Source organism: Anser brachyrhynchus, assembly GCF_964034855.1.
Source record: "Anser brachyrhynchus genome assembly, chromosome: 21".
NCBI classification, from domain to species: Eukaryota; Metazoa; Chordata; class Aves; order Anseriformes; family Anatidae; genus Anser; species Anser brachyrhynchus.
In genome coordinates, this window is record NC_137714.1 from 9,402,550 (window position 1) to 9,422,263 (window position 19,714).

A 19,714-nucleotide genomic window follows, 5' to 3' on the forward strand; every position below is an offset into this window, starting at 1 on the left:
CTACGTTTCCTTCGTCAAATTAGAATTAATAGTGAAATTTTGTTGGCTCTTTAGAAGCCCTCTGAATGAAGATGTCTTTGCTGCAAGAAATAAAGAAACAAGCAGTGTTGAGAAAGAGATAAGAGAATTGCAAGGACAAATTTACAAGCTGCTTCTGCAGGTAAAGAAGATGAAAATTTCAAAACACTGGTTGGCCTTTTGAATGAAAGGCAAAACAAATTGAGGTTTAGCAAATTTCATTGGGGGTGATCTTCTAAAGCATCTGAAAGGAAAGTTGTAATTGGAGACAGGCTTGTGTGCCAGGTTTAAAAATCTAGCTCTGGGTGGCCCACCTGATTAGAAAAACATTTTGACCTGTTTGCCAGGTCTTCATGTTGAAAGATAAATCTGCATCCTGAAACAGCTTTGAGGATGGTAGAGAATTTTTTCTGAAGCCAGTGGTGTGGAACCCAAAACAACACTGACTTCTCATTTATTCTTGTTGTTGTTTACTTTGAGTTATGCGTTGCAAATTATGTTGTTCCCTTCTCTTTAATCTCTAAGAGAGTGATTCTTTTTTTCCCCTCTCCGCTAATACAGCCAGTTCATAGCAGCATTTCCAGTGGTTATGATAGCCTTGGTAGCAGTGGCTCTTATGAACACTATATCAGCATAGCATCTTCAAGTGACTCCAATGGGAACTGTGCAGAGGAAACACAAGAACCAGTAAGTATTTAAATGTGTCAATGCCTGCATGGTAGAAAATGCTTATTGTATACATATGCGCTACACATCATGAATTTTACTGAAGTGGAAACGTACAGCTATGTTCAAGCTACATGTACTTGAATTGGTCAGTTATAGAATGCTGGTTTTTGTTCTTAATTTTGCTGATTAAAAAGAGCAGATAGCTGCTACAGTAGTTGACTATAGTAAATTGAAGGCTTGCTTAAAGATCAGCCTTCTCAAAGAACCAGTGGACTCTGAGAAGGGAGGTGGAAGAACCATGCGACTAGAAAGAGTGTTGATGCACAGGGTGAATAGGGGCTCTGGTTGAGGTTTTTTTCCTTTCTTTTTTTTTTTTCTTTCCCTAAAAAGGACGTTAGAGATGTATTGTAAACTTCTGTAGAAGAGAGTGGAAACAATCCTGTCCTAAAACAAGCATTTAAATTAGTTAATTTCCTTTTGAGGCTTTTGGGTAAATCATCAACTTAGTGCTCTCTCAAGGCTTGCATCAGTATAAAAACATTCAAATGATGAGGCTGTTTAATCTTTATCACAGTTAAATGTAATTATCATGGTTAATTTAATTACAAATTCCAATAGATATCAGACCTAGGCTGACAGTCTACTCCCTTTCAGTTAGGAGAATACGGGAACCCAAGTCCATCGTAGTGGTCTCCTATGGCCTCTTTTTATTCATTTTATTCTGACTTCACATTTTTACATATCTCAAGATAACTTTGCAACAAGTATGTGCAGATGTCAACCGAATAAAGAATCTGGGGCAGCAGCTGTATATTGCATCAAGGAGCAAGCCGCAGAATGGAAATGAACAGGCTATGAGTTCAGAAATGCTAGGAGGTGAGTTAATGTAATTATGATCTCTAAGTTAACAAACTCCTGTAGTCCTGGAGCCATGATTTTGGCTGTCTGGTGTTACGCTGAAGCACTTAGGTTAGCATCTTAACATGGCTTAGATCTGGGAAGTGGTCGTTTCTGTGTGTGTGTGGTTGTATGTTTTGTTTGTTTTTGTTAACTCAGCAGATAGAATAACTGCTCCCTGGGATATGGAAGAATGTACTTGTCTCTCCAAGTTAATAGACTTTTTTTTTTTTTTTAACACTTTCTAGTGAAAATGTACACTTGTTTGTTGCAAATATAAGTCTAATGTGGAAGCTTCCCTTAGTTACTGATTGTGGACTCTCAAACAGTCCATAGACCAAAGGCTGGAAAACGCTGCTTCACTTCCCTTTGAAATAATGGTTTGCTCATTGTGTGCGTAATATTGCACTATTGCAGATTATTTCCAGTTAATACCTAGCACAAATACGTGGAGAAAACTGTGTGCTTCACCAAAGATGATAGGAATCTGTACTAAAACATTTTGGATTGTGATATTTTTTATGAGTTACATTTATATACTATTCTGACCAGTGTATCTAAGCTATAAAAAACTAGAAATTACTGTTAAATAACAGATCAGATTCTGTGATGTGTAAATTCAGAGAAGAATATTAATTGGAGTTTTGTTTACAATTGACAGCCTTTGAAATACTGACTTATAAATCTAATTAAGATGTGATGCATGCATCTTTTAGCTGTTGTATTTTTTAGTTTTATTCAGTTCTAATCAGTTTCTTAAATGCCCATTTTTATTTTTTTTTCTTTGTGTTCACTAGATTATTCTTAGTGGATGTTTAAGGTTTTGGGGGGCTTCTCTTCTTTTTCCTTTCTTCATCCTCCGCTGCTTCAAAATGTAAGAATTGAGGTGAAAATGCAGAGTAACTTAGTAATGAGAGCTGTGCTGTGATAGACTGTATATTCCTGTATGTGTGTCATTGGGGGTAGTGTTTAGATGCCTTTGAGAGTAGTCTTTGAGAATTTCTTCTTTTCTAGGGAAGAGGCACAATGCTTCCTGTTTTCTTCAGACAGTGAGAAGTGATAGCACAGAAGAACCAGGCAATGTACTTCATGATGATTCAAAGAAGACTCCACTTGTTCCTTCCTATCAGCAGATCAATTGTGTTGATAGTATCATCAGGTAGTAAACTATGAAGCAATTACAGTGATACAGGTTTAAGATTAATTTGTGGAAGTTAACAATGGAAGCAGTTTGCATTGGTCTAGACTGTCAGGGTTTTGACTTAAAATTCTAATTTGGAATGCTTCTGCATTAAATATGTTAATGGTATCCTTATCACATTTCTCAAGAAAACTGGAACGTGTCTGAAAAACTCTTCTGGTAATTAAAATTTTAATTTTCTTCTTCAATCAACTATTATATATACATATATAGGAACTATATTACCAACTGTTAGGCTTTTTAATGATTTTAATGATTGAAACATTCTTGATAGTACAATGCTTGACTGAAATTATTTATTTACTGCAGTCGTATAAAGGAAAACACGAGTGAAAAAATTGAGTCAGTATGCAAGTTTTTTCACTTGCTTTATCAAGAACACGAGTTTTTGGTCACTGCAGTAAAGTACGTACACTCGTGGTTACCTCAGTTTTGTGCTTAGCTTTAACACTTTTCCACAAAAGCAAAGTAGCACCGCAGTTTTGCTTATGAGCAAGTGTCATTTTAATGGCTGTAACACCTTGGAAGATGTAAATAGCATTGCTTCTGTTAAATCTGAGAGATGTACATCCTTGACCTTTAGAGGTTGATGTGCGGATGCCTTTGAAAACAAAATGTGAATATATCAATAATTGTGCTTAAGCAGGAATTTTCAAAAAAAAAAAAAAAAGTATGTTTGAGGAAAACTTTGAAATGTTTCCAACTAACAGATAAGGTAAGTCTCCGAAGTAACAATTATTTTATATTCCAGCTTGGTTACATACTCAGTCACAGAACAACAGATGGAAGTTGGGAGGGTCACCTGGACCCGGTTGCCTGGGACCATATTCAGATGGCTTTTGAGTGTCTTCAAGGGTGGAGATTCCACAGCCATCCCAATGTGCAGACAATCTGAGCTATGCATTAATGAAGAGTTTAGGGCTCAAGATGCTGTTTGTAACCACTGACTTTTGTCTACTGCTTGTTTTGTCATTGGTGCAATATGAGTTTAAAAGAACTTTGGGCATAATACTTTGTCTTCTCAATGTATGCTTTGAGAATATCTGTACAAAACATTAAGTTGACAACTATTGATGAAACATTGGTCTTTTTAGTCCAGTGAATGTCTCTTAAAACAAACAGAAAATTAATTTTTATTTAAAATACTCTTTGGAAGGCAAGTGTATGTCCAGAGCTTTCTGCAGTGAATTTTAAATGCTAGTTAACAGTACCTGCACCTGTAGTTTGGATTGTTCAATTGTTTCTCTCTCCAAACTGGATTAAAAAAAAAAAACGGAGTGGGGAGAGTTTCCTGTGATACACTTGTATTTCAGATACCTAGAGAGCTGCAGTATTCCAGTATTGAAAAGGAAATGTAAATCTTCTACAAATACATCATCATCATCTTCAGATGACGAGAAGAAAGCCCCGCAAAGTCAGCAGGAATTCAAGGCATTGGAAGGTAATGCAAGGGATACTGACAATCATCATGGAAACGCAATGATCTGTTTTTGATGTGCTGCTCTTGTATGTTTCAAGGTTTCTTTCTGTTTTTTAAATTGTTGTCACACAAATGACACAAATATTTTGGTTACAGGTAGTAAATAATCTGCTTCATTTGTCCAAATCATACAATTAAGCATAAGCTACAGTAGTAAGTCTTTGAACTTGGAATGCATCATAAGAAGTACTGTTCACTGTTGCTAAATAAACCTTCTGTTGCTCTTTATTTTTATTCCATATTTATATATTAAATGTTTAACATTTATGGCACAGTTATGTATTAAATGTGTGTTTAACAAAGTGCGTGTTAAATTCGCACTTGTGTATGAATGTTATATTTATTTATATATAAGACTGTCTTGTTTAACAGTGTGCATAGTGAGTGGTTCCTTCTGAACCAATCAGATTTGATGATTTCAGAGCAATTGCAGTGCTTGGACAGAAATTCCTTGTAGAAACGTTGTCATTTACCAGTAGATACTGCTGTCCTTTCATCAGTTAATTCCCAAACTCCAGTATCTGCTGATTGGGAAGAGATGCTGAAAAAGCAGACAACTGCAGGCGTTGTGGGAACTCCTCTGGCAGACCTGACCCTGTCCAACAAGTCTCCAAGTGTGGTATCTGCCACCAGCCAGTGCAGTTACAGCAGCACTATAGTGCATGTCCCGCACCCTCAATCAGGTACTATTCACACTTGGAAAGCGTTGACTTGACTCTGTAATTATTTTTTTAAATTTAACAATGTCTTCAGACTAAAGTACGCAGTGGGAAAGCTTTGTCCAAGTCAAGTATGTTCTTATGAATGTATGATCTCTGAAATACAATTAAGGTATTTTTGGGGACACTGTGAAGAAAACTTGAGCCTGGAAATGTTTACGGTGTTTTTATAAAACCTTTTAATACAATACAATTTGGTATAATATAAACTGTCAAAAAGTTTGCACTGTTTCCTTTCCCCTTTAGCTTCATTGCATACATCTCAAGCACAGCAATATGCTTTTGTTCAGCAACTGTGAATGAAAACAAAAATGACTAATGGGCCAATATTACTTAATCTTAATGCAGAAAGAAACATAAAAATGAGAACAATTGCAGTTAAATACTAAGAAAGTATGAAGAAAGAAACGCCTCTGTAACTTCAAAGTAATTTAAAGTAATTTGCTCAGTTCATGTTAGTATAACTATATTTGAGTGTAAAGGGTCCCATGTTCCATCCCGCACCTCTGCAGTCTCTATTTGCTTGGTAGCTCAGACATGTTTATTTTCTGTGTAATGCTCTAAGTATTGTGGGAGACCAGAAGGTCAGAGCAAAGAATGAACGATTTATTTTCTTCCTTCTTTAAAGAAGTGACTACAATGGAGGATACTACTGATGGAAATGAACGAATGGAACTGCGTCCTGTGAATGCTCTGAGTCTCATGGTGCCTGAGGAGTTAAAGCCTGTTGGGCTAACAAAAGAGACTTTGTCGGCCCACACTCAAAAGGAGGAGCAGAACTACGTGGACAAGTTCCGCCAGAGGATCTTGCTCTCTCCATTTAGGACTTACCTTCAACAGGGTAGCAGAAGTAACAGTGGACATTCCTGTGGCCAAGGTAGGCGGCACCTTTAAGAAATAAAGATTTACTAGACTTACTTTAAAGACCAGCTTAGCAATGGGCTCTTGTTCTCCTTTGTGTGATTTAGTGAGAACCTTACTATGGTTGCAAACAGAATACTTTGTTCAAACTGCCAAGACCTGACAATGGCATTGCCCATACAGAAGTTCTGCTCCATCTTGGATGTTGTTTTCTTAAACTTTTCACAAAGCACCTAATTACTGCAATAAATACTGCAAATCCCAAGTGGTTTATTGCCTTCTGCTGAAGAAATGTAGAGGATCTGATTGGATTAATATAAAATAATAAGAAAATTGATTATACGAAGGAAAATATTGTCGATATATCAACAAGTCCACCACTTTAGTACATGGAAGAATTATCCAGAAGAAAGTCATCTCTTTGAATAAGCCACACTTTAGTTATCTGGATGTTTCTCCGTACTTTTTTTTTCTTAGGTCTATCATTTCAGTGTCTATTTTTCTTCCTCCTTAGGAGATTCCCCTTCAAAGGAGAGGAGTACAGCTAGCTGCAAAAAAGGCAAACATGGAAAATTCAAGTGCCAGAAACCTCAGAGACAGTCCTTAGATAGCCACTCTTGTAGTAAAAATAGAAATAGTCTTCCACGTGAGAAGAGAACAATTCGGAAACAGTCCTTTTTTCCCTCAGAAGTATCCTGTCTGAGCTCCTCCAGTATGAATGTATTTCCTCCTGTGGGATTTCCTGTCTATTCAGATTCACTATCTAATTTTCCAGCCTCTCCTGTAGGAGAGGAGCTTGCCCTTTGCTCATTAAAACCTGAGCCTACGTCATTGTCACAGCTATGCTGTGAAGCACCGTCGTTCCCAGCACTTTATCCCCCAAACTTAGGCACATTTATGGCTGTATTTTTTCATAGTTACCCCATGTATGCTCAGCTGCCTCAGTATGCCTTTCTTCCTAGCCCTCAGTACATTTATCCCCCTTCTTCGTATCCAAGCACAACGCTACCTCTAGCTCCCCCTCCTTCTGCTCCATCACCAATAGCCCCAAACTCTGCGAATCAGCCCTTTCCAGCCTCTTCTGCCACATCAACTGAGGAACAGCAAGAGGGCCAGCATGACTGGGCCCTACAGCTGAGTAGCTCACGAGGCAGCTCCCCACTTCAGCTGAATTTGCTTCAAGAAGAGCTGCCAAAACCTGTGGAGCCTTCCATCATTACTGATGTTAAAGCACAAGCAGAAGCTAAATGTGTAAGTAACATGGATCTTTAGTGGTGAAGAGAAACTCAGATTTTCATGGTGTTCAGTCACCAAAACCAGCAATGATCTATGTTTCAGGGTCAACAGATTGTTACCTTTTTTTGGCCATCGCTGTGCTCTGTAGACTGCAGAGCATAAATAGCATAGAAGGTGGAGAAAGCTTTTTATATTTGAGCCCCTGGGCATTTGTAACACTGTAGTCCTGGCACTTAGAAAATGACACAAATGTGAGATCTGGTCTAGGCTCCCACAAACTGCTCTTGCTCAGTACTTAGGCAGCATTTTTCTTTTTCCATTAAATTGTTGGCAGGAAGTTGGGGTGGGCATTTATGCATGTGGAACTTGGTTAGGACTACACAATTCATGTCTTTCTTCACCCAGTCTCACAGTCTCTGTGGAGAACCAAAACAAAGGGAAGATACTTTTCTAATTACTCCCTCTGTCTCCCAGGGATGCAGCTAATGAACGAAGAACAGGGATCCGTGTGGGTCGGTTTCCATACATGGGCATAGAAAAGGCCTCTCCAACTTCCGCTGTAAACTCAGAGGCAGGAATCTGAGCTCTGCAGGCAAGGAAAAAAATGTTGGCTCCTGAACCCAGATTGGGCTGAAAAGGCTGGATCAGCTGAAACTGCAGGGTAGGGTCCTGGAGTTGGTGTACCTGTAGCTGCTGAAGCAGCGAGCTTAATGTAGTGAATAAAGGGAAGACCCTTTCATTTTCCTCGTAGTGCACTGTTGCTTGATGTGTGTGGCAGCTTCATGCCATCTAACTGAACGTGAAAGGGACTGACACTATTGTCAGCAGAAGATCTTGACTTAATATGAAAGTACAGTGTCTTAACAGAAACCCAGCAGGGAAGGATTTACAGCAGAAACCAGTAAAATAGAGAGTCCAGACCCTTGTATTCACCCACAGTGTTATCCTGAGGTCCAGATATCCAGTCATTTTCAGAGCTAGAAACTCCAAAGCTATTGAGCTGACATGAGAACTTAGTAAACATGTTACAAATTCAATAAATGCATGAACTTCCTTTCTCAAGATAAAGGATGACTTCCATGGATGTGTTCTGTTTTTTTGTTTCCAGGACAATGATCCAGAAGGTAGTGGTAACAGTGCTAGTAGCTATTGTGCTTCTAGTGAATTTACTGACCACCAGCTACATGAGGACTCCCAGTTGGGCACACGTTCAGCAGCATCAGGCAGTGGATCAGCTTTATTTAGTTCTTTAGATTTTCACTCCAATGAAACTTCTGGTTATGGCACAGGTAGGGAAGTTCAGGATCTAGACGTTTGCTACTCTGATTCTAGGTGGCTTGCTGACATGTTGGTAATTCGTAACAAGATGCTGGGGAGAATGGGAAATCCCAGTAAGAGGATCTGTAGTCTGTATTTTTCACCAGCTTTAAGTATTTAAAGCCAAATGCATTTCACCATAGTCAGAAATGGGAATCTAGAAGCTATTCCTTTAATGTGTAAGTCACACTTTGTAATTTTGCTTGTTAACACTTTCTGCATTAGATACTGACTTGCATCTTATTTGAGTAGAGGTAAATCTGCATAGAGCAGGGCCTCTTGAAACAGAAGCAGGGAAGTTGAGCCAATTAATTTTGAGAAGAGTGAGTAAATCTTTGGAGATACTGAACAATTTAATAGAATAGACTTTATCTTTGAATTCTCAGTAAATAGTAATCGCTTGCAAGAGCAGTCATCTGAGAGGACCTGTGTTAGCATTATAGAAAGTGCTCAAAAGAAAACACTAGCAAATTTTACTACTTGTGCTGAATTATTAGGATCTGTGACACATCTGAGTTCATTTTTTTCATGGTAATTCTCAGCAGGTAGTGGGAAAAGCAGCAAGTATTTTGCCAGTAATGATTCTTCTGAAACTTTCAAAGAAGAGAAGAATCAGGAAGCAAAAGAAAAAGAGACACCTCATAAATCCAAATGTGAGTCAGCCTGGGTGATGATGGATCACACACCGGAGCAAGTTCTAATGACATACCAAATGCCCAACAGGTTAGAAAACGTCAACGATTTGTGACATGCAATTTGGAATTGTGCATGAAAGAACTGTAGAGTTAAAAATGAGACCATGGAAGCAGTGTGCGTACCAATAAAACTCAAAGAAGATGTATTAATTTACTATTTAAGTCCTGAATATTTCTTTTTATCTACTTTTTGCCTATTTTTTTTTCCCATCACTTAAAATATGGTAACATGTAAACTTTTTGCTGAAGTGTTAAGGAGATAAGATTATTGTCATTATCGTCAATACTTGCGTTGCTTTGTTTAGTGCAGCTCTGTTAGCAGGTGTGTGTTACTTGCAGAATTAAAGAGGAAGTTTTAAAGGAGGATCTGGCAAAGCTGATAGTCATGCAAAAGCAGCAACCTTGGTTTACAGATGAGCAAAAGGAGGAGCTCGCAGAGGTGCATGCGTGGATCCACACCCAGTCTGTCCCACTACAAATCAACACTCAAGTAAGGAGTTGTGAAAGTAATCAGCAGCTTATTCATGCCTTAGCTACCAAAGGTAGTTCTGTCTCTAACTAGAATGGTATTAACGTCTGGGGGGGGTCACTGATTAGTTACTACTTCTGAATCTAAGAAAGAAACGAGCTTCAGAATACTAGCCAAATGCGAAGTGACAAAATGCAGCTATTTCGGTTGTATGTATTTGCAAGGTATGCCAGTTTTATGTAGGAACCACCAGCAGCAAAGTTGCTTCAGTCACACTGTTAGATGAATGGAAATGGTGTCAAACTCTCAAATAGAAGTCCCTATCTAGCGATGTTTTTTTTTTTTTTTCTGTCGTTAGGTATTTTTCTCTTCTCTTGCAAAGTGGAATGTTGATATGATTGAATGGCACACAACACTGGGAAGTTAGTGAAGATGAGAGCAGGTGTGTTCAGTAAAATGAAAAATAGTCACAGAGGAGGTCAGGCATATAGTAAAAAAAAGTGAAAATAGCTGTCTTTTTGTAGGTGGATTCATTCTTTAATCAGGTTTAAGATACTAAAATCATTTTTATGTCAATTATTTAATGTCTATTATAGTACTGTACGCTTCGTGTGCTGGGATTCTGAAATGAGATATTCTGAGCTATGGTGACCCAGATAGAAAAGTGATATCCAGTAGTCTTGCCAATAAAATATTTCCATCTCAGACGTTATATAAGATAAATGAAAATTGGCATGCAAGTATAAATAGTTGACATCTAAGGTACTAAAAACCGTTCCTACCCTATAAATAATGGTTCTTCATAATGAGCACAGTAAGCTGTGTTTCTGGTATAGATTGTCATTTAGTGAAAGCAACCAGACTTCCAACAGTAGAAAACAATGTGAGATTTCTATTTTAATACTTTATTTCATACTGTTGCTTAAGAACAAGAAAAATCTGCTCTGCCAATACCATCAGGAGTTTCAGCATTTTTTGTTGGTTGGTATTGTTGCTGTTGGTTCTGCAGTCCAAATTCTTTAATGAGAAACTTGCTCATAAAGCTGAAAGAGAAGGCCTTCATATTCAAGGAAGTCCTGTGCCTTTTTATCTTAACACTAACACTGTGTTCCACCAACCAAAGAATTAATTTCTGAGACAAGCTAAGTTGGAAGTACGAGTGCCTGCCTCTGAAAATAAGATGTTTGTATAATCTTCTGCTTTTTAAGAGATTTCAGTCCACTGATAAGAAATTTCAAGAGACTGCAGTATATCACGCTATCAGGATATACTCTTTGAAATACACAAAGAAGAATTTAAATGATAATGTCCTTGTTCCTTTCTAAAGGGCTGTGTTACATGCAACAACAGGGAAGCAAGTTGTGAGGCTGCAGTGGCTGATGACAATACGGAAAACAAGGGAAAATCAATTCCACTGTTGCAACACTGAAGACATCAGTACCTGTGTTAGTGAAACTTCTTGGAGTAATTCCCATTCTCTTTGCCTTTGCTACACACATTTGCAGTAAATCTCTCCAGCTGTATTTTCCCAACATGAGCAATCGTTCGTGTGGAACTAAATCTTTCTCCATTACTCCTTCACTCCTGGCTTGATTTTGAAGACAATCTTCCACTAGGAGACTGTTCCCTTCCTGACCTTACAAACTTGACACGTAATAGGTTATGTTTCTAACTTTCAATGCTCTGTGATGAGCAGAATGTAAAGGCTTTTCTGTTTCTTTGGTTTTGTTTTGTGGCGGTGGTGTGTTGCTTTGTTGTTCTTAACTTGGCAACTAAGAGTCTGGAAAGATGGAATGCTTAAGAGCCTACATTGATACAGCCCTAACGAATCAGCGTGTGTATATTCTCCAGTAAGGTAGTGCCACTGAATCCAAGCTGCAACAGAACACACTTCCTTTTTGTTTATTCAATATTCAGAGGTCTAAACTAAAGATTCTAAAGGTACTCTGAAGCTCTAAGGTTTCAGCAGGTTTTTCCAGAATCAAGCAGGCTTTTTAATGAGCAACTGAAAATTGGCCAAGTTACTGTGCATCAAAATGCCTTTCTCCAACTTGTGCCTATCAAAAAAAAAAAAAAGTGAAAAGAAGCAAAGTTATTCCTTACGTTTTTCGTAAGTGTTTGAGAACCTAATTGTTTCATCACTTTTGCTTAAGATGGATTTTAAAATTAATCAAGGGTAACTGATTTGCAAATTCATTGTAAATTAAACGATAAACAGCAAGCCAAGAAACTAAAATTAACAATTCAGGTATTATTTCCTAATGTAGGATCTGCTTTTTAAAGGAAGTTGCACAAGAAATTTTCTCTATCAAGGCTCTCGTTATCAATTCAGATAGTTGCATGCAGTCTTTTATGTTGCTTGTGCTCCGGAAGGTGAATTTGCATCGTAATCTGTGTTGTATTAGAACAGATACATAAGTTGAATCCAGACATAACTAAAAGGCAATTTTGAGCCATTTACATGTTTTGTTTATGTTGTGATGACGCCACAAAAAAAAAAAAAAAAGGCAGTTAAGCTTCATTTCTCATTTCTCCTGCTTTCTTGAGAAGTCACATGTGGTCAAACGTCAAACTACGTATTCATTGTTTCTTACTATTGTTGACTTTCTGTACAACTTTTAACCTCTTTCTTTATAATGGAGTTACCAGCTGTTGAAACCCATGAATGAAAAATGGCTTTAAGCATAGTGTAAGTTTGTTCTTCAGAAAGCGGTAATAACTTTCTCATTCACTATGTAAAAGGATTTGTTCTCATGCTCATATTTACAGCTTGATGTTTCAAAGTACTCTTCAAACAGGACACTCTTTGTTTAAAAAAAGAGCAAATTTTGTCTGACTTCCACTTTGTTTATCGATAGCTGTATATAATAATGCAGATTTTTCATTTTTATGTTATTAATCATCTTATCCTTCTCAACAAAGAGTTTAAAAGGTAATATATTATTCACCTTTCCATGCTCTGTAACTCTTCTGTTACGTGAAGGATTTTCAGTTTTTCAGTCTCATTTCAAGTCTCATTTCAGTCTCATTTACAAGTGAGCTAGTTGTTAAGGAGTAAGTTAAAGATAATACGATCTTCAGATAATTAAAATTATATTTACCTATAGGCTTTTCTTATTCTTTTATTCAGTTCAGTAAAAATCTTTGTCACGAAAGTTTATTTCAAGGAATGTGTTCTTTAGATTTTTACAGTATGCCTTCCTGTTCTGTTTATACCTATTGTTTTCTATTTATTCTTAAGTTATAATTCTTTGTCTTTTTTTTTTTTTGAGCTTGGACTTCTTTTTTCTTAAGTGTTGTAAATCAGCAGGGATTCACGCATTCTCACTATTTCATGTGCTTGAACTTTTAAGTACTTTTTAAAGTATGAGTCCTCAATAGATAGATACGTACAGAAAGTTATGTGCTCAATTAGGGAAATCTGGGCTGTACCTTACACCTTTCCTATTATTTTTTTCAGCACTTTCCAAATACAGAATGCCGCTTTGTAACCATACTGCCTAAAATATTTGCTCTAAACCACATAGCAAGATGCCTTCTGTACAAGTTCTTTCCCCAGTAGGGAAGGTTCTTAACTAACTTTCCCATCAAAGTGGACTGATGTTATTGAATCAACTAAAGCTATACTTAAATTAAAATGAATGCTTTGATATATTTTGAGACTTAGTGAAATGATCTATTTCACTAAGTGAAATGAATATTCCAAGTAAGGGCAATCACGTCCTTCAAAATAGCGAGAAAGAAAGTTTAGGTAATCAACTCTCTTGCTGTACATTGTTTCCACTGATTGTTTCCTGAGTGGAAAAAATAAGATTGATGGAAAAGTCTTAGTAGGCATATAAGTCATCCATTTTATAAAAGAATGATATGTAGTTTAGGAGAAAGATAACATGTACCTAATACTTGATTAATACTTTTTGTTCATAGGTCTGGAAACATGTCAAAAAGATGACTATCATTATCCCTCTTGTTTAAAAAGAGGCAGAGACACAAAGGACTTGCACAGATACATACCCCCAGTTCATACTAAAATCAGGAATATAATTTGGAGATCTTCATTCACTGTATCTTGTGCTGTCGTTTGCTACAAATGGTCAAGGTCCTCACCTGTACATAGAAACTTGATCATATTAAATGTGTTTTTCGTTTGGATATTTTAACCCTTCTTGTGCTACCTACTGCTGTGAATCTGTGCCTAGTAGAATCATATAGAAGCAGAAATCCTAGACAATTCTAAAGTGATGTGAACATTCTATCCCATTATCACACATAATGCAGGAGCATGTGCCTAGGAGTTTAAATTCAAAATTCATAATCCTGGCTAAATCTTAGGTGCAAGATTCTTTGTCTGGGGCTACAGTAGCTATGGGTTACAGGGGAAAAAAATGGTATGGAGTATAAGAATTTAAGAGGAATGAAGTGGTGAATCAGTGCATTGTTTGACAAGGACACTAAATGGGTTTGCCCAAGAACACAAACAGTCTTATCTGCAAAAACAGGTTTAGGGCAAAAAAAGTTTCCCAAGCTATTCTTTACCCCACTGTAACTATAATGTCTTGCACTCAAAAGCCTTACCAAGCCTTTTGGAAAGGAGCTTGTTTCTGTAAATTTTCAGGAAATGGTAGTTTTTTCTTCAGATGATGTATTTATTTTTCAGTCTTGGTAGTTTCCTGGGGTAGTCAAAGTGAAATCCACTTTTGATCTGAAAGTGGAGTAAATATTGCAGCCAGATTTGCACACAGTATTTTGTTTTATGTGACTTTGTTTTGCCTGATACAATTAAAATGTTGGAGACAGTTTAGCTTCTTAGAAGGTCACTTTTTGGTGATCAAAGGGAAAATGCAAGTACAGCAATGATGCAGTTATTCTACTCCCTGTGGGGGTGTTGGCCGTTTGGTGGATTAGGCTGGCAATCTTTTGTTCTGTTCAAAAATAATAGTTTCATGTTTAAAAAAAAGTTAGTTGATGTGCAAGTATTTTCATGCCATTGCTGTGAACAGGAGGGACCCCAGTGTATTTTGCCAGTGTGATGAATATTTGCTGCATAAGTAATGTATTAGTAAATTTATTCTCCAGCTGAATCAAGTTTTAAATCATGATCAAATGAGTATTTACATTGGTTGATAGGAATATTTTATTGAAGTAATACTTGGCTGTTGTTTAATTTACAGTTGTGATTTTAACTGTATAACTTCAAGGAACATCTGCTTTTTATAAATAAAACTAAAAAAAAAAATACCCTGTAAAGAACATTCAAATGTGTGTTTACTTTCATTATTTGATAATTTCTAGAAAATAAATATTTCATTAAAAATTCTGTTAGATGGTTTTTTTTTTGATTGTTTATAGCTGTTGATGTTGTAGATACAGTGAAGACAGTCATGTAGTTGCCATTCATCCTGTTTTGAGTTTTTTGGTCTTGCTCTACCTTTCCCACTCAGGACATACTATGTTCCATACTTATTGCATCCTAGAAGGAAGGGCAAATAGTTACTTAACATACCAGGTTATTACTGGATGTGTAAGTTGTTGGAGTTTTGCATGCAAGATCTAAAGCTTCTGTCTGTGCTGGTTTTGTTAGAAAAGGGGTAAATAATAAACACCCTGAGAGCACTTCAGCCTCACCATGCTAAAAATTGTGTTTTAGAGAAAGTACAAAGAAACAATTCATGGGTTTAATTTACAGGCATGTCTCGTAGAGCAATAAAGTTCTTAACTGCAGAGAAACAATTTGCTGATTTTTTTTTTTCTTTTTCTGCTTTAAGGTTCTTCAAAGAGAAGTGTGGTTGATAGTGCTTAAAGAAGCCTGGAGGAGAAAGGCAAAGACTGCAGGGAGCACAAGTTACAAAACAAAAGATCTAGCAATTTATTCAAATTAGGAAGAAAAAAAAAAGTAATCTTAAATACTTATGTAACTGAAGGTGATTCTGGCAGGGTATGTGATTGCATTCTTTGGAGAAACGGGCATCTCTAAGGTAACAATGGATATTTTCCAGATGACTTATTTTTAAAGGGTGATTTGGTCATCCTAATTGTATTTACAAATGTGAACCAAATTACCTAGATATTTTTAGTCTAAAATTTAAACAGCTTAAGGTGATGCTATGTTTTTTACTCAGATCTGGGTAATGTCAGTCCAACTAGCAGTCTTCCTCCTGTCAGCTGAAGTTCTTGTTTGCAGTTAAAAAAACAACCTAATAAAAAAACAAACAAACAAACAAATGTAGCTTTCACCTGTGTGTGAATGTCAAAGGTGAGCTGAGTGATATACTTTTCTATTTTTGGCAGATGATGAGAGGTATGTATTGAACCTGTAATTCTTTCTTATCCTAATCTAAAAAGTAATAGAACCACATCTTAGTTCGTAGTAGATTTGTTCCACGCTTGTGTTAGTTTTCAGAGTATAGGTATTACTCCTGTCCAGTTCAAATAGGTTTCTGTATGCATGTCTCCTGTTTGAAGCTCCTGCTCACAGTCTGAAACCATTACAGGCAGGCCTCTTACTGATTACTTTCCCCAACTACAGCTGCACCTTTCTGCCTGCTCGGAGAGCTCTGTCCTGCAAAGTAGAAAGATGATCAGCATGCCTCAAGTTAGCTAGTTCGATACAGGTAAATTTTTCTCTATAGTCTGTTTCTGTAGTTATCTGTGGTGGCTTCAGCCCTCTTGTCTCTAGTCTGCAGAAGAGAGAAAAATCTGAGCTAACACCTGGCAAGAGCTGTAGGTTATAGTAGCATGGGGGAGAAGCTAAGTTTGCTAATTCTCGGTTGAGAACTGTGTAGACTTCCTGCTCTTGGGCACTGGAAATAACCATTTCTGGCATCTGCCACCAACATATGCTTCAGAAAGGAGTGCAACAGTATCTCAAGCAATCTTCATTGTAAGAACTGTCAGTCATGTCCAAAGATGCAGTCTGAACATCTTGCTACCAGAGGCAAGGACTTTTAATTACTAGAAGTATCAAGCCCATAGGCCTCGTTTCAGCCGCATGGTTAGAGGTTTATGATTTATATTACTGAGATCAATGTAGCATACGTATTACTTAGGCAAAGGTTAATTCAAGCTTTCCGTGAACATTGATTCATTTGAGCTTTCTGTGAAGCTGTGTGAAGTTTATGAAAAGTATATGCTACACAAAGTAGGACTTCACAGCTCGGAATGTTAGTGCATATTGTAAAGGCTGATGTTGCCCAGAGACAACTCCTGACTCTTTAGGTTTATTCATTTTAGATGCTATCAGGAAGTACCTGGGACTGAGATCAAGTATGCTAGTACTTGATACAGGGATCAAGGAATACAAAGGAATCATAGAATATCCTGAGTTGGAAGGTACTCACAGAGATCATTGGATTCAACTCCTGGCTCCACATGGGACCACCCAAAAATCAAATCACATGTCTGAGAGAGTTGTCCAAACAATTCTTGCACTCCAGCAGGCTTGGTGCTGTGACTGCTTCCCTGGGGAGCCTGTTCAGTACCTGACCACTGTCTCAGTGAAGAACCTTTTCCTAATATTCATCCTAAACTTCCCCTGACACAGCTTCACGCTGTTCCCTCAGGTCCTGTCAGTCGTTACCAGAGACAAGAGATCCACTTTTGTGAGGGGGCAGATCTCCCCTCCTGAGCCTCCCTTCTGCTCACTCTTGTGAGGAAGCCATAGGCTGCATTGAGGTCTCCCTTCAGTCCCCGCTGAGATGAAAGCCGGACTAGAGCCCTTTTGCAGATGCTTTTAAAAGCGCTTGGGCCCAAGCAATTTGAAGAGCATCTCTTCCTTCTCATGTGCTTTAGATGCCAAGGTACAGTAACAGTATTGTGTGGTGGCTCAGGGGAACAAATTTCATTGCCCTTGAGTACTCAAGCAGGAGGTGGCTTGTCCTAGTAATACCTGTGAGCTGTGTCCATATATGACCTTCATGCATCTCTGTGTACAGCCACGAGTGCAAGTTACAGAGTCATAGAATCATTCAGTTCAAAAGAGACACCCCCCCCCCCCCCCCATTTTTTTTTCTTTGCCATGCACTTCTGTAATATTCCCTGCTTTAAGTACTGGAAGTCTGCTGTTAAGTCATCTATCTCATCCGTGCCCTTCTCCACTGACTATCCACAATCTGGGTTGAAAGCCTTGACATTGTCAACTCTAATGTTGACCCTCCATGCTATAGTTCATTATGATCAGCTGCAATTCTTAAAGCTTGTGCTATACACTGGTAATTCTGTTGTCCTAGGCAGCCGGGACTAGTCAAGATGTGGCAAATAGACTAGATTGGCCTTCATTTATGAGTGGTCTCGCTAGAGATAGTAGAAGCAGATGACATGTTTGATCCTGATACGCGCTTACTGTTTTTATGGTGCCTTGGGGATGTCAGGAGGGGACTGGGTGCTATTAAGCTGCCATTCTTCAGTGGGCAAGTATTATCATGAAATGCAACAGAGCCCTTCCTTCTGGACACATCAAATTATATCAAATGATGAGGTGGCAAAGGAAAAAGTCCTCATGCCTTTGGATTTAGACGTGGTTGAGGCCACTTGTTGAGGCATCACCCTTCTGGTTAGTTTGCCACCACAGACAGTCATGCTCCCCCTGCCTAAGTTCTTGTGTTGCGTATTTGTCGCTTTGTACCATTATTTTCATCCCATTGTGCTGAACTCTAAGAAAATACTATGCTGCTCGCAGAATATTTGCAAAACATCAAGAATTTATTAATTTCCAAGTAGCATAGAGTTTAAAGTTAGAAGCCGTCTTCAATTTCCTTCATTCTCATTTTAAATCAAGCAAATCTATATACATGTTTTCAGACATATGTATAAATTATGTAGCCAAACTCAGAGAGTTTGTTTTCCTCTTTACACACAGTATTTCCAGAAGCATTCAGAAAGGTTCCCACGTTTCTTGTACTGTTTCCTGTCCTTCGTCAACAGGCGGCCCAGCAAAGCCATTCGTGGGTGATTTCCATAGAAAATCTGAAGTCAAACAGCATTAGACACGTTACCAACGGGTGGTAAACAGAGAGAAAGCACACTCTTCACTGCCCCCATCTGATCACCTCACACTGTGCTCTGACTGGGGGAAAGCAGGGGCTGCCCAGTGTACACCTCCGTGTCTTCTGCCTATATTTGCCAGCAGGCAAGCAAACAGTAATGACGTTCTCAAATTACCTAATGGCTTATAACAAATCTGAATGTACTGCGTAGCCTATGTTGTAGTGGGTGAAAAGTGACAAGCAGCCTTTTACTGGTTGGTGTATTAAGTAGGCCTGCCGAAGCTGGAAATCGGCCTTTTGGCCTTTATTGACAAAGCTGGTTTTGGGGGGGGGGAGTGTTTTGGTTTTGTAAGATTTTTTTTTTCTTTTTAGAATGAAATGCTCTAGATTACTTTTTTTGTTATTATTATGTAATTTGTTTTTATTGTTCTTTTCTTTTTTTCCACTGCAAACCTAACTGCCGAGTGATTCTAGCTTCAAGAATTTTGTGGCATACTTTAGTCTGCACTGTTTATTAAGTCTGTGGATCTTAAATGATGTCTTCATAACAACTCTGTGTAGTTTAAAATATGGGGTCTTAATTTCTTGTTTTAGTGGAAGATGGTCATTTACTTACCTCTTTTATATTTTCCCTTGGGTTATAGCTGTTGGAGCTAAGATCTGGTAGAGGGGAGACAAAATGAAATGTTTTGTCATTTAGAAATAATGAACATACATAATTCATTCATGTGTGCCATAATGCTACAACTGACAGAAGGCTTGAACTGGAACGTTCGGAGAAAGGAAACCCTTTTGTTGCAGCACGACCAATTCTTGCTGTGGCCCATCATTCCTGCCGGATATGAGGTGCAAGCTGCAATACGTTTTTCAGCAGGCATTTCTTGTATCTGTGGACCCCCAAATATTCTATGAGTATTAATTCTGCACTTTCTGCAAGTGTTGCTCGGATTTTACTATATGGTGGTTTTGCTAAACTAATTTGAAAGCTTTTCCAGCTACTGCTAAGCTGCAAACATGGCTGCTCAGCAGGTTTCACCAATGTCTCAGTTAACTAAATGACAGCTGACTGTTGGTTATGCATAATGAAGTACTTCATTAATTGCCTGGGAGCTGGGGTGCAATATATGTGAATGCTTGCATCCTATTGGCACTACTAGCATACGCAAACTAT

General features: G+C 37.9%; 1 protein-coding gene across 14 annotated transcripts in view; it reads left to right on the top strand.

The window, feature by feature from the left end:
- PER3 (period circadian regulator 3) overlaps positions 1 to 19,714 on the top strand; it is a 32,294-nt gene that overhangs the window by 8,610 nt on the left and 3,970 nt on the right. For 4 of the 14 annotated variants that reach the window (XR_013941346.1, XR_013941347.1, XM_080563948.1 and 1 more), the window contains exons 10-20: positions 1 to 160; positions 580 to 705; positions 1,437 to 1,563; positions 2,599 to 2,743; positions 4,099 to 4,226; positions 4,745 to 4,948; positions 5,613 to 5,861; positions 6,360 to 7,096; positions 8,190 to 8,370; positions 8,941 to 9,121; positions 9,433 to 9,583. Coding sequence is in view for 11 of the 14 variants with exons in the window: in XM_080563948.1 (XP_080420074.1) it covers positions 1 to 160; positions 580 to 705; positions 1,437 to 1,563; positions 2,599 to 2,743; positions 4,099 to 4,226; positions 4,745 to 4,948; positions 5,613 to 5,861; positions 6,360 to 7,096; positions 8,190 to 8,370; positions 8,941 to 9,121; positions 9,433 to 9,583 (2,389 nt within the window). In the remaining 3 variants the exon portion in view is untranslated. Of the gene's footprint in view, positions 161 to 579; positions 706 to 1,436; positions 1,564 to 2,598; positions 2,744 to 4,098; positions 4,227 to 4,744; positions 4,949 to 5,612; positions 5,862 to 6,359; positions 7,097 to 7,555; positions 7,743 to 8,189; positions 8,371 to 8,940; positions 9,122 to 9,432; positions 9,584 to 10,889; positions 14,821 to 15,327; positions 15,936 to 19,714 lie in introns of those variants that run through there. The other 10 variants (XM_080563944.1, XM_080563952.1, XM_080563943.1 and 7 more) reach the window with 10 other exon arrangements.